At 40.1% G+C, this 13,954-nt stretch overlaps 1 protein-coding gene across 1 annotated transcript in view; it reads right to left on the bottom strand.

Moving 5' to 3' along the window:
* Positions 1-11,607: 11,607 nt before the first annotated feature.
* zgc:92140 (uncharacterized protein LOC447854 homolog) overlaps positions 11,608-13,954 on the bottom strand; it is a 38,833-nt gene continuing 36,486 nt past the window's right edge. The window contains exon 6 of the mRNA XM_034223593.1: positions 11,608-13,010. Within this exon, the coding sequence (XP_034079484.1) occupies positions 12,966-13,010 (45 nt within the window). The 3' untranslated portion in view covers positions 11,608-12,965. The remainder of the gene's footprint in view (positions 13,011-13,954) is intronic.

Raw genomic sequence — 13,954 nt, forward strand, 5'->3', positions numbered from 1 at the left:
TCTGCCCATTCACTTTGAATGGGGTGACGTCACGTTGCCTCGCTTTTCGCCGAATTGAATTGTGGGTAGCATAGCGGTCCGTCTCCGGCGTCAGAAGTCGAACAATGTTCAACTTCTGACGCCGGAGACGCCGCCAGCGCCAGCCAATCAAATCCCGTTTCTGAAAATCTGACAGCTCAAGCCCTAGCCAATCAAACCGCGTCTAAGCTGGGAGAGATATCCCACCGTTCATTTCTATATTTCAAAAAAAGATGGAGGAGAAACTAATTATCGCCGTAGCAAATCACCCGGTTTTGTATGACCAGACCCTCTTCACCTACTGGGATACAAACCGGAAGAACCAGTCATGGAGGGAGGTGGCAGAGACAGTGGGTGAAACTGGTAGGTTTTCACCTGTTTGGGGAGTTTATATATATATATATTGCTCGCATAAAATCCCCGGGTTTTTTTTGCTTTGTATGTCGGGGGCGGGAGATTCATGTGATTGGTTGTTGGTCGCGTTGCTCGAATAAAATCCCCAAGTTTCAGACACGCCCAGCTCCAAGCTTTTTTTGAAGCTGTAGTGTGGACGGGCCGTAACACCGAAAATACCTCCCCAAAACGCCTCGTTGGAGATTTCTCATTTTCTTCCTGGGTATCGTGACGTAGGGATACCCAGTAGCCACGCCCAGAGCTATGGCCACACCCTCTGCCAGCCTTTCACGAAACAAAGCTTCCCAAACCTTTCAGCGATTCATGCCAGATATGTACATCGTAGGGCACTGAAGAACGATACTGTTCCTACTTTGTTTGGACCAGCGAGAGATTCGGGTACACAACCTGTAAGTATTCATATGTACTTATATGATTCTGTTTTCTTCAAGGTTGTGTCTTCCTGGTCGAATGTACTTATTGTAAGTCGCTTTGGATAAAAGTGTCAGCTAAATGCAATGTAATGTAATATTCATTGTTGTTTGTGTATTTATGATGTTTAAAACAAACAAGCCGACTGTTTAAATGGGTAAACGGGTTTCGGACTACTAAGTTGGGATCGCGGAGAAATGCTCTCCGCAGACCCATGCTCACAGCGTTATATAAACCTTTTTCTTACTCAATATCAAGCCACACTTATTGTTTTTACTTCGGCTGCCTGTGAGTGTTTGTGTGTGCTCAGGATGAGTTTCGCTTGTTCTCTGTGTATCGCAGTCGCAGACACGGAAGCCTGTCTGTCTGATCAGCACAGCAGAGCAGACAGGCTGCGAGCAGCAATGAGCCTCCAGCCAGAGACCAATCAGAGCACACTGGGCTCACAGGGCATTTAGGACAGAGAGTGAATACCGGTGAAAACACATACTTTACAGAGATGCTGTATGAGAAACCAATGTGAGTTTGGAAAATTGCACAGTATAAATCTATTTTAGTAGACCTCAACAATGGAATTATGATCAGTAGAAATGGCCATGACATGGGATCTTTAAAACTATTTTCTTATCATCTATCTATACATATATAATGTATTCTTAATCACCTTTCAAATAAGTTATAATCAGGTATAAGGTCATTTTAAAGTTTCGATTGATGCAACATATTAAATACCTTGTTATATATCATCATTCAGTTATGGATGCTTCAGAGGACGAGTTTGGTTGTGGGAAACTACATAAATAAAGGGATTAACCCATTTATTAAATGTGTATACTTCTTATTAGGGGTGGGTTACAATAAGGTGTTGTAGTGCAAGTGACATCATATTATATAACACTTATGGGAGAGTTGCACTTTATAATTTTCCACAAAAACAGTTTACACAAGTAGAGTGTTCATCACGGTCCACAGAAAATGGTTTAGCTTTTTGTTTTCAGTGCTCATGAAAAGTTGTGCATGCTTTTCACAGGACAGTATCGGTATTATTATTCGTACTAAAATAAGTTGTTTTTTGGGAGATGCATTTAACTTCATGACATTTTGACTGTTGTTTGAGATGACAGCAAAAAAGGGCACCAGCAAATCTTAAATATGGAGAATTAGTCTGGATTGCAACTAACCCAAGTGATACAATTCACCTTCCACTTTGCAGATGGAAAATAAGAGGGATTTGTCCAGAAATGTACTGATAACATCAACAGTATCTCCGTAAAAACAAACTGTAAATGTAATTGTAGTTTGCATTAAACACTGGACAAGCATGGCACGAAAACATTAAATATAGCAGTGCATGGCAGAAGAGCTTTCTCCAATCCAAAACATCATGACATCATTTAACCAACATGGCACCAAAACACTTTCCAATCCTCCAGAGAAAATCTGAAGTTTGTTGTTAATGTGCTGTACTGTGTAAAGTATATAGAAAACTATCCACAAATATATACCTCCAGCCCAACAAATTGGCATCCATGCTCCCAATGCTATCATAGCATTATGCTGTGTGTTCTTATATGATTACCGTAACCCTTTAGTAACCTTTTTAAATTACAGTGCAGTCACAGAACAGACAGACGGGTAAAGCCAGCTTACTTCTGTCACTGTCTCGACTCCGCTCTGTTTATTTAACTAGGATCTCTGCCACTTGGTAATGTTTTCCTTCTTCATTGAGGTAATGAGAGTGCTCTGTGTTCTCTGTTGTTGATGCTCTACTCACTATGGATGAGAGACAGGCAGAGAGAGTCAGAGTAAACCATCAGCTCCCTCTAGTGTCTTCCACAAGACGGTTAAGATGTGTAGAAAAAAACATGAAGGAAGACACCACAAATAGGACATTCTGCAAATTGATAACCTGTGTCAGTTTACATTATCTATCCGACAGTAAATATAAACATATACATTTAACATCAATCAGAAAGAAGCTACATTCTAACATCAGAACAAATAAGAAAGCATTCTTTTTTGATCCACTCTTGCTAGTTTTATCTAGTAACTTATTTGTCATTTGCGAATGTCATTTTGCTCATTGACCATCTGCAAAAATTGGTCTCAGTAGATGAATGTTATGAAACATACACACAATGTACTCGCAACCCCCCACCTATAGAGCTGTATTGGAATACAAAATGGTTGCTAATGTGAGTGAATTATACCTGTAACTTTGGCGACTTAACTATGTATCCCTTCTCGATTACTTGACGTCTCAGGTCAACTCTCCTTTTTGACCTCTTGACCTGAAAACTCACAAAAAAACTGACATTTTCAAACCCGCACTCATGATTTTATTCCTGCACACAGTTGTTTTAAACAAAGAGCTCAGGATCTTCAACACTCCACAGCTGACTGTCTGTGTTGTCATTTGCTTATTTGCTTCTCGTTCAAACAGGACTCTAGAAGTTTAGCTTTCATACTGACATTTAAATAAAATGCATATAAATAAATGACTAATCTAAAACTCAAACTTAACCCCCCGTGTTAGTCACTGCACTTTCAGTTCTCAAAAACAGCCTCACCCTGTTGGCCCAGTGTCAGGCTTCAACACGGTGGCTGTGAACTAAATATTTTCATTCTTATTCAAACGGCTCGAGCACTCCCTCTTCTGTCATAGCAAAACATCTGCTTTGTAATTGTGGTTACGTACTTGACATGCAGCCATTAGTGTCTCTGCAACTAAACTATGGATGACCGATAACGCAAAGCTGAAACTTTCTTTCTTCAAAGTTATGTTTGGGATAAATGTACGTTTTAAAGACTGCCAAGCTTTTGGTTTGTTCAGCTGTGGTTGCAAGGAAAGCATAGCTACGATTTAAATAGCAGGGTAAATCCTTCATAGCTACGTTCAGTAAATGGAAAGAAATTCTTACAGAAAGATCCTGGAAAAAGATATACCACATGTTGTATCTTTTGTAAGAGTTAGCATGAACACATTTAGAAGGCTAGGGATGTAGCACTTCTCATAAGGTTGATACAAAAAATGACAAATGATGAGATCAAGAGGTTTTAAAAAAGATATATGAACAGACATGCACAACCCAATCTGTGGCTGGATTAAATAAGAGTTTAAGTACAAAAACAAATATATCTGCTCACTAAATATAATTTTAAAAAGGCGCTTCTTATGTTTGTATATCTTTGTGATGGCAATTTACTGAATCCTTTAAAAATACTAACTTATTGAGGGAACTTGATTTGTATTTATATTTCCAACTCTCTTTGTACATTATTTTTAACGTACCTATGTATACTCAGATTATTTTCCTAATATATTGTTTTGATTCTACTGATACATTGCATAAGAGATTAAAATGATGCCTATACAATGCTCTTTTGTCAATAATAATCCTTTACACATTTTCAATTATGAGATATTACAAGTGTACCAAAAACAACTAGTTCAGCAGTCTGGTGAGGCTTGGAGGGAACAAGTGATATCAGGAGGTGAATTTGTGTGTGTGTGTGTGTGTGTGTGTGTGTGTGTGTGTGTGTGTGTGTGTGTGTGTGTGTGTGTGTGTGTGTGTGTGTGTGTGTGTGTGTGTGTGTGTGTGTGTCTTTATGAGTCCTTCATGGCAGTCAGGGTGAAGTACATCCCTATAGATCATAGATAGCGTCTCTGAGGGACCGTACTGGCCATTTTTGTCAACGTCATGGAAAAGGCCAAGCCAGCAGATGGTGCTCTTGATTTATCCTTTATCTCTCTCTTCTCTCACACACGAACATACGTACACATTGTCCTATTGGAACTTGGCTCCAGACAGTGTGAGAGGAAACCTCTCATGCTGGTCAGATGATTGAGAAGCTGAACTTCTCCTCACACTGCTGCCGTGCTACGACCTCCTCAGTCACCAGGTTTGCTCCAGGCACTTTCTGCTTGCTCAGCTAATGCGAATTTGGCAGACTGCAGTAAAAAATAATAAGAGTGCAGAACCATAACGCATCAGGCTCTCGGGCTATCCATTTCAAGACACTGGGGGTCACAGAATATTCACGACTTATGTCCAATATCTTCAAATTGTGCTCTTGACATGAAGAAGATGCATCCAGGCGGTTGCGTAAGTCTTCATATATTAAATCTGGTGTGTTTACACCAGTAGCGTAGGCAGAAATGTACTTTAGGGTGGGCCTGTAAAAAATAGGGTGGGCCAGATTTTCCTTCTGCACATCAGAAGCTAACAACAATCCTTGCCGGTACCGGTGGCAGATTATTTTTAGAATACTTTTGGAATACTTTATTTTTCCATAACAGATGGGTATGTTTTGGTGAACAGGAGACACGTATTTTACTGTTTTAATGGCTTATCAAGAGCACAAACACAACATCTTGGTGTCATTCTGGACAGCTCTCTCATCTGCACCACACATAAAAAACATCACCCGGACTGCATTCTTTGTACTGTCTTAAAATCTTTCCTTAGAATTAGGGCCGGGACTCGATTAAAAAAATTAATCTAATTAATTAGAGGCTTTGTAATTAATTAATCGAAATTAATCGCATTTTTAATCACATATAAATATTTGACCTGAGAACAGTGAGAAGCAATTTTTTTCACATGGATTTTAGTATACCATTAGGCGCATTCACACCGCAGTACTTTTCCCACAAAGGTTCATGAGAACTTAGTTCATGAGAACAAATGAAGCCGCTGACGTCACTTCTTCTTCTTCTGCTTTGGGTTTACTGGCAGGCCGCAAACCACCCAAAGTCCCCGGCCGGAAGTCCCCGGAGTTGGGGACTGGCTTCAGTAGAAGCTGCTGGGAGTCCCAGCAGCTTCTACTGAAGCCTTCCGAGTAAATCGCCAGAACGCCGACACCTCCTCATCTCCACCGCTCCCATGTTTTATTTTGTGTTGCCATAAGTTAGTCTCTCTGCGTTTCTGCGCTGGGCTAATGCTAATGCTAATACGAGGATAATAAAATGGCGGCTTCACAAAACTTTTTGGGAGTTTTACGGGGCGTGGTTTGCAATCCGCCCAGCCAATCAGAAATATAGCTCTTTTCTCACAAGAGAGCCGTACGAAAGTCCCTGCTCTCTAGCAGCTCTCTGCTCTCTAGCAGGGACTTTCGTGGGGGTAAAAAGGTTCTCATGAACTAATTTTAGTACCTGCTCTTTTTGGTGTGAACGCGATAAAAGAGGCTAACTTCCACGCTAGCTGCTATATGTTTTTGCATTGAGGTGATACTTGAGGCTTGATGTGCTGCGGTGATATGCGAATTCCTTTTTGCATAATTTGCACACAACCGTGCTCTTATCGACGCTTCCATCCGTCCGTTTTTTAAAACAACATTTCCCACTGTTGTTCACTGTGGTTTGTTGTTGTCTGAAGTCATGAACGTTAGTTGGTGCTCCAGTATAATTGGTACGCCTGAAACTCATCCAGTGAGAAACGTTCCGCGGTGCAAAAATAAGTGCGATTAAAATGCGTTAATTTTTGTGTAATTAATTAATCTTAATTAACGCGTTAAAGTCCCGGCCCTACTTAGAATATGTTATAAATTGTAAGGTGTCCTTGGGTGCTTTGAAAGGCGCCCCTAAATAGAATGAATTATCATTTATTATTATTATCTGAAACGATGTAATAACTTTAAAAACTTTTTTCAGTCACTTGTCCCATGCATTCAGCAGCAGGCCATTCACTTTGATTTTATCCCGTTAGAAATGTCATCATTTCGACAATAAAGAAATGCTACATAAACGTTATCTTGCATATTTTATCTAACCATCTCCGTTTCTAACTTTCAATATATTTTAAAAGAGATCTCTCTCTCTCATCTGCGTGCGGGGGCGGGGCCTCACAGACACGTTGCATCTCTCTCTCTCGCTCACAGACATGCTGCAATGCTGTGCAGTGTGCACACAGTTCTGCCGGTAATGAATATTACATTTTGTGAGGAAATAATCCACCAATAATTCCAATAAGTATTCCAAAATGTATTCACTTCAGGTTTACGAGAGTAACTGTAATCAGATTACTCGTTTTTCAAATGTAACGCCAGCTGAATACACTTGATTTTTGTATTCTGATTACGTAACGCCGTTACATGTATTCCGTTACAACCCAACCCTGTGTATATCTCTCCGGACTGTCCACCAGCAGATGAAAAACACCCACCTCTCCGCCTCTTCCAAGGGACGAGGGAACCGTGCGGCAGAGTTTCCGTTAACATTGTTTTCTTCTGACAGCCCAGCAGCAGGAGAGGTGGGGAGAGGGAGACGTGGGGAGAGGGAGGCGAGGCTATTTCATAGTTATCAGAAAATGATCGTATAGATCGCTGCTAGGGCAGTGGGAGCTCTTCTTGGAGTCTGGCTTTTAAAAAACAAAAAAATGTCATTAGTGAACTTTGAGCCATCATTTATTTTGCCTCTCTCACGTTATTATGGCGCGCGCCTGAACCAACAATCAGTTTTTTGTTTTTTTACCGTAAATGAGTTCGGTTCAGAGGACAAAGCACATACAACATTAATTAAACTCGATATTTGTTCACTTGAATTTCACTTTGAATTCTTGGATATTCTCAATGGGTGAATATATTTTTTTATAATAATAATAAAATTAAAAAAAAATGTTTTTAAATGACACCAAAGCTTTCTCAGGGTGGGCCAATGAGTAAACTGGGTGGGTCTGGGCCCACCCTGGCCCTATGGTGGCTACGCCACTGGTTTACACTGAACAATTCCTGGGACTAAAGTAGGTCAGTTCTGGTGGATGTGGCATGAATGCAAATGCATTCAATGCTACCTTCCTAAAGCCTCAGACCCCCCCCTGGTGTGTGTTGCTTCTCTGCCAAGGTAATCCAGAGTGGATCTGCATGGAGAGGCTTTCCATACAAATGGATGGAGAGCAGCAGAGAGTGGAGAGAGACACAAGAGACATTGGAATATTTTACTGTACATGGATGGGAATATACTTTTCCACACCGAGCGTTAGCGTGAGCAACACGGCTGGTGGTGCCACTTTTCCAAATGAATGTGTTTAGAGCTAATGGAGGTAGTTCACTCCACAGTAGGTGTTAGGCAGCGAGGAACTGCTGGAAGGATTTGAAGACACAAAGCTTAAGACCTGCTGGGCGTCCAGGCAGGGATCCATCCCTTTTCCCCTCTGAGTTGACTCACTCCCTACATGGGCATTGTAAAAACATATAATTACAGTCAATTTGAAACTAAAGTGAAAGACTCATTTAACAACCCTTCCAATCTCGAAGAAGTGTCCTTGAATGTCCTCAACAGCTAATATGAAACCAGAGATAAAGGGTCCCATGACACAAGCACTCTTTTGGGCACCATTCAACCTTAAAATTAAGTACCGAGTTAAATCCCAGATCAAACATATTTTAGAGGGCTTTCAAAATAATCTCTTCAGTGAATGTAATGTTATCTTAAATTCCTGTTTCCTTGTTTCATGTCTTAAATAGTTGTCCTTATTGATTTTCAAAAACATTCCGACATGATAAGACAATGCAAAATTAGAGTATCTCATCGTACGGTTCTAACTACATTTAAAACATTAACACATTTTGTTTTTTTCTGCTGCATCACCAGCCAGTGACATTTTACTGCCAATACATTTGTGAAGTTCTCTCTTACTGCACATATTTTGCAAACAACTTGGATGTGGGATGTAGTTAACTCTTTTTGAGCCCTTTCTCTCTTACTTTTCTTACTCCGTGTTAACTCGTAAAAAAACATTCCAAATAATGTGTAAAACTGTAGGAAACAACAAAAAATAACTGAACAAATAAAACCACAGTGGTCTGGACAGTTTAGAATAGTTGGACTACAGTCACATCCTTAGCTTAGGCTTATTCACTGACTATCAACTGAAAAATCAATTGTAATGTTTCCTCATCTTAGAAATAAAGTTTGTTTACCACAAAGATTTAAGACAGTAGTCAAATCAAATAACAATGGGGGCTAAAAGGTAAAATGTGGGGAAAAATCACCATAAAAAGTCATAAAATGTATGTTTTACAACCTCAAACTCTTTTCTCTCATCTTCACTTTAAGCTTTTGAGGTGTGGCTGTGCATCCCTAATGCAAGCCCACAAGGCGTCATTGCCAAATGGCCAAATCTGTTTCCAAACACAAACATAAGGGCCTTCCCTTCAAAACTCAGTAACCTGCCATCACTCCCAACATGATTGACAGGTGTTGTAATACACGGATTAAGACTAGACAACAACTCAATCCAAGTTATCAATGTTTCAGAAGCTGCTAAAGCTGCAAACACAGCCCTAATATTCTCATTAATGTCGAGCAAACTGCAGAACTTTTCATCATTTTCACATTTTCTGTTGGATTTGGCTCAGATGTATTTAGGGTTTGGACTTAAATCACAATAACAGCCAAGAACACGTTGTACCCTAATAAGGACTCTCACACTTTGGGCAGTATTTCACTCTCTCAAAGCAGGGAGGGTTGGGCTCTTTATTGGTGCTTACGTCAGGGTGGAAAGAACGTTTTCTTGCCTGTATTGCTCTCTGAGGTTAACGGGCAACATCCGTCTAGTCCCCGCTGTCTCCCTCCCTCCCACATTTTCAGCTCCCTCCTCTTAATATTCTCACTCTTACTTCGCCCACCCCTCTCTCCCCTCCCCTCACTATTTCTGTTTGCCTCCAGCACATTTATTTCTCTGTATTGGGAGCCTTGCTGTGAGCACTAGCCAACAGGGAGTATTTAACTCTGCTGCTGATTGTAACCTGATGTGCCAATGCAAGCGAGTCATGCAAGGTGAAAGAGTGTGTGTGTGTGTGTGTGTGTGTGTGTGTGTGTGTGTGTGTGTGTATATAAAGTGGTAGCGAGAGAGACAGGGTGCAGCTATTACAGAAACTACTGAGTGATCCTTTCATGGTGTTGTAATCAACTTAACCACGGTCACTCACGCATTACGCCGTCCACTCCCACATCAGGCCGAGCCCAGAGGCCGATATCGATCCAGCACCGTGGGGTTTATAGACTACACATCATACAGTCATTTCTGAAGAAACGCTGCTCAGTTATCACATTTGTATTTCACTTAAATAGTCAACACAAGGATAAATGACCTGTGTCCTACTTTAAGATGATGGAATGCAACTTTTATTTATTTCACCAGAATGAGTTTTAATGAGTGCCTGTAATAAAATCATTGAGGAAGTTGTTTTATGATTTCTATATAAATCTCAGTATTGATATCCATGCATGTACACTTTTATAAAGCGCCATAAAATAATTAAGTATTACTAACACAGTGTCTATGTGCAGGGATAACATTGGCGTAGAATTTCTTTCGTCATATCTCATACTGTAAGGCAAATATGTAGCCTATGCAAATACTTTATATTTGAATTTATAATGACTATTTAAACATCTAACTGATACAGAGCAACATTAACATTAATTTGGAGTCATGTTTTGTGATCACATGACATGACTGTTTTGGTCTTCACCAACATGACTGTTTTGGTCTTCACCAACTCCTAAGGGAATTATCTGGCCGTAGCACTGCACCATGTTCCCCAGGTAGTCAGTAACTTGTTCTGCTGTTTGGAGCTGAGCAGGAAGTGCAGGTTATGTTTTATCAGGTGTTCTCTTTTTGCAACAAAACAAAAAAAATTGTAGCCATAAAAACCAAAACAACAAGCTGAAAGATGCTTTAAAGATCCATCCATATAGCTGTACATTAGGGTTTTAAATCTCAGAATTGTCAATAAAGTCACACCATTAACATAAGAATTTTAAATCAATTGTTAATATTAATGTATTGGTTTGTGCAGTTACCATTTGTTTGTTTCAGAACTATTACAGTTTAAAGTGAGACTTAAATTCTGCTGAATAGCTGTTGCTTGTAGCCAAAATAGCCATTTGTCCACAAGCAACAGCTGCAGTACAATACAAGTAACAATATAAATAATATTAAAACATACCAGTATAAGAAGTACGGGACTACGGATGGAAATGAGCTCAAAGCTAAAATCCGGCTCATTTACATTTAAAAGGTTCATTAATGTGCACTGTCCCGGTTCAAATAAACGATTAAATGAAAAAAAAGCACCAGTAGAGCGGACACAAAGTCATTCAACTTAACCAGCAATTTGTGTTAACCTATCATGTCTAAGAAGAACAAACATAAATTGAAAGATGCTTAACTGGCATAAGAATATATCATTTAGGCTGAATACATAGAGCTTGATTTCATTTATGTTTGTAAGTTGAACCTTGTCATAAAAAATATAAATACTAATATCCCCCTGGCTCACATTTCATGATACATCTGGCATTCAATCATGGGTGAAATGTACCTTATTGCAGCCAGACTGCAGTACTGAGTTGTGCCAGCAGGTGGCGTGACGCAGTGTTGGTGACTCCATGGCTCTGGGCTGCATGACCACAAGAAGAGTGGCCGTTTCTCAATCGTGAGTACACCATGGAGTACACATGCTGCAGAGCAACTATTTCAAGTATACTACGTCATAGAGTGGCGCAGAATGCTGGGCATTTAACATGCATTTAAACAGTCCTTCGGCGCCACTCGATGAACACTGCTCAGCATGACGCCGCTGCATTGCTGCATTACCACACACCCACACACACACACACACACACACACACACACACACACACACACACACACACACACACACACACACACACACACACACACACACACACACACACACACACACACACACACACACACACACACACACACACACACACACACACACACACACACGTTAAGAGCTTCTTTGTTTTTATTTTTAATAGAAAAAAAGTATCCAAAATAATAACAGGAAGAATCCGGTAAAGATGAAGACAACAAAAAATGGGATGTTTCTACACAGCGATCCTCCTCTCGAGCTCAGCCTGGGGTGTGTGTGTGAACACTGAATCAAAGCAGAAATAGAGCTTTACAGGAAATCTTCACACACACACGAGCGTCTGCTGGTGAAATTATACAATAATGTGTGTGGTTTGTATGTACATACTGAGATGTGTTGGAATGAGTGTGCTACGATATGTACAATACAAAAATCAATGTTTGTATATGTGTTTCACCCTAGGATCTTCACTGTTATGGTTCATGGAGGAGGATGTTCAGATGCTCTGAATTAACACAGCTTCAGTCTGCCTGCTGTAGTGAGGAGGATGATAATGATGATGATGATGATGATGATGATGATGATGATGATGATGATGATGATGATGCACTACGAAGGAAGCCAAGAGTAAGACCAACAGGAGAAAACATCATCAGAAAAAGAAACAAAAAATTGAAAAAGTGGCTGCGAAACAGAATTAAAAAAAGTTTGTCTAAAAACAAAAAAAAGGTCCTTGACTTTAGAAGGCAGGAGGAGTTTTGAGTTTGCAATTCATCTGCTCGCTCCCTACTCTTTCTTATTAAAATATCGCTTTTTCACTCTTTCATCCCTCAGACGCCCTCATCCATTCTCTCAGTCCCTCATGGCCGGCCTGGCTGGAAGTAGGCAGGCCGTAAAAGTTCAGTATGGATCCCGGCGGTGTTACGTAACTCCTCTGCCTTTGCCATCTTTTCCTGCCAGCGCTTCCTCTCCTCTTCACTTGTGAGTCTCTCAGTTCAGTACGCACCCACCAAAGACATTTGTCCTCTCTGGGCTTCCATTTTGGGAGTACCTTTGTCCGTTTGCAGGAGTTAAATGTTCAGGATCGAACCACGGGGGTACAGACGGACAGATACGAAGGGTCAGATAGAGGGATTCTCTTGTCCTGCTTGTGGAAATTACTCTTCCTGTCACATCGTCCTCCATCTTCACCTTTCATCCATCTGTTGGGGGCCTGAATGTCTGAGGAGGGCTGTAGACTCTCCGGAAAAGTCTTCCAGTATCCATATATCTCTCTTTCTCTTTCTCACATTTATTCCCCACTCTTTCACTTTCCATTAAAATACTATCTTTGCCATACATCCAAAAACACACATGCTTAACCAACACATACTTTGTCCCATCATATCAGCGCCCCATTGGTTAACCACTGATTCAACTCTCGCAGGCACACATATATATCACACACACACACTGGGAGGCTCTGTTGGGGTGGACCTTGGGGGCCCTCTTTGCTATGTCCCATTTTCCTCCTTCTCCACCGAACAGAAGTCCTGCCCCTGCAAAAAAGAGGGAGAGAAAATTAGATGTGCATAATTGTAATGTTTTTTTTACTCTAATGTGCTCTTCTTAAGTTTCCTCAGAAATAACCTACTTTAAATGTCTCGTTCTGACACATCTGCATGCAGCAAACGCCGACGCACCTGTTACTCAAGTCACTTTTGAACAAACCCCTTGTCTATTTGCAGCTACTGGAAGAGGAAATTGCCGTTAAGTGCCGACAGGTGTGTTTTTTTGTTTCTTCCATCATGATGAAGAGCTAAATGAACTGCTTTAAAACCAAGGCAGTGTTATGCTGAAAATCAGTGGAGGGAGGAAACTAAGTATATTTTCCAAAAAAGCATGTTCCCAAATTGTTAAGTTACTTATTTACATTTCATGTTGTTTTATATATTTAATTTACTCAATTTCCAATTAAAATAGAATTCAAATGTTTACTCTAATTCATTTACCTGACAGCTATTGGAATTTGATATACCTACCTATGGAACACTTAAGATACAAGTTGATTACACAATGATGAATGCTGCAAGGACTATTATCAGATGATTAATAGTTTTTTTTTTGTCCATTTCTTTCCATATTCTTGCAAAAAAAATCTTATATGTAGAAGATAATGTGTGAGATTGTACACATATCGCTATTGAGACCCGATAAATGAAACATTGTCCCACATCTGTGCATTCAGAGTGTGAAACCTAAAACCTTTGATGTTGTAAGAATTGTGTAAAAAGCTATTGATGAGATGAGAGAGACAGAAATCTTTCAAATGTGTATGCTGAGCAAGAGCAGTGTGCTAGCTAGAGCATCTTTTTGCTACTAAAGTTATATTTTCCAACACAACCACATCTGCAAAAGGTGACTGTTATCTTTCTTAAAAAGGGTTAAAATAATTTAGTTTTTTGCTCCCACCACTGCAGAAAACACTGATTTATTTTCAGCC

This window comes from Gymnodraco acuticeps, unplaced genomic scaffold (assembly GCF_902827175.1).
Source record: "Gymnodraco acuticeps unplaced genomic scaffold, fGymAcu1.1, whole genome shotgun sequence".
Lineage (NCBI taxonomy): Eukaryota > Metazoa > Chordata > Actinopteri > Perciformes > Bathydraconidae > Gymnodraco > Gymnodraco acuticeps.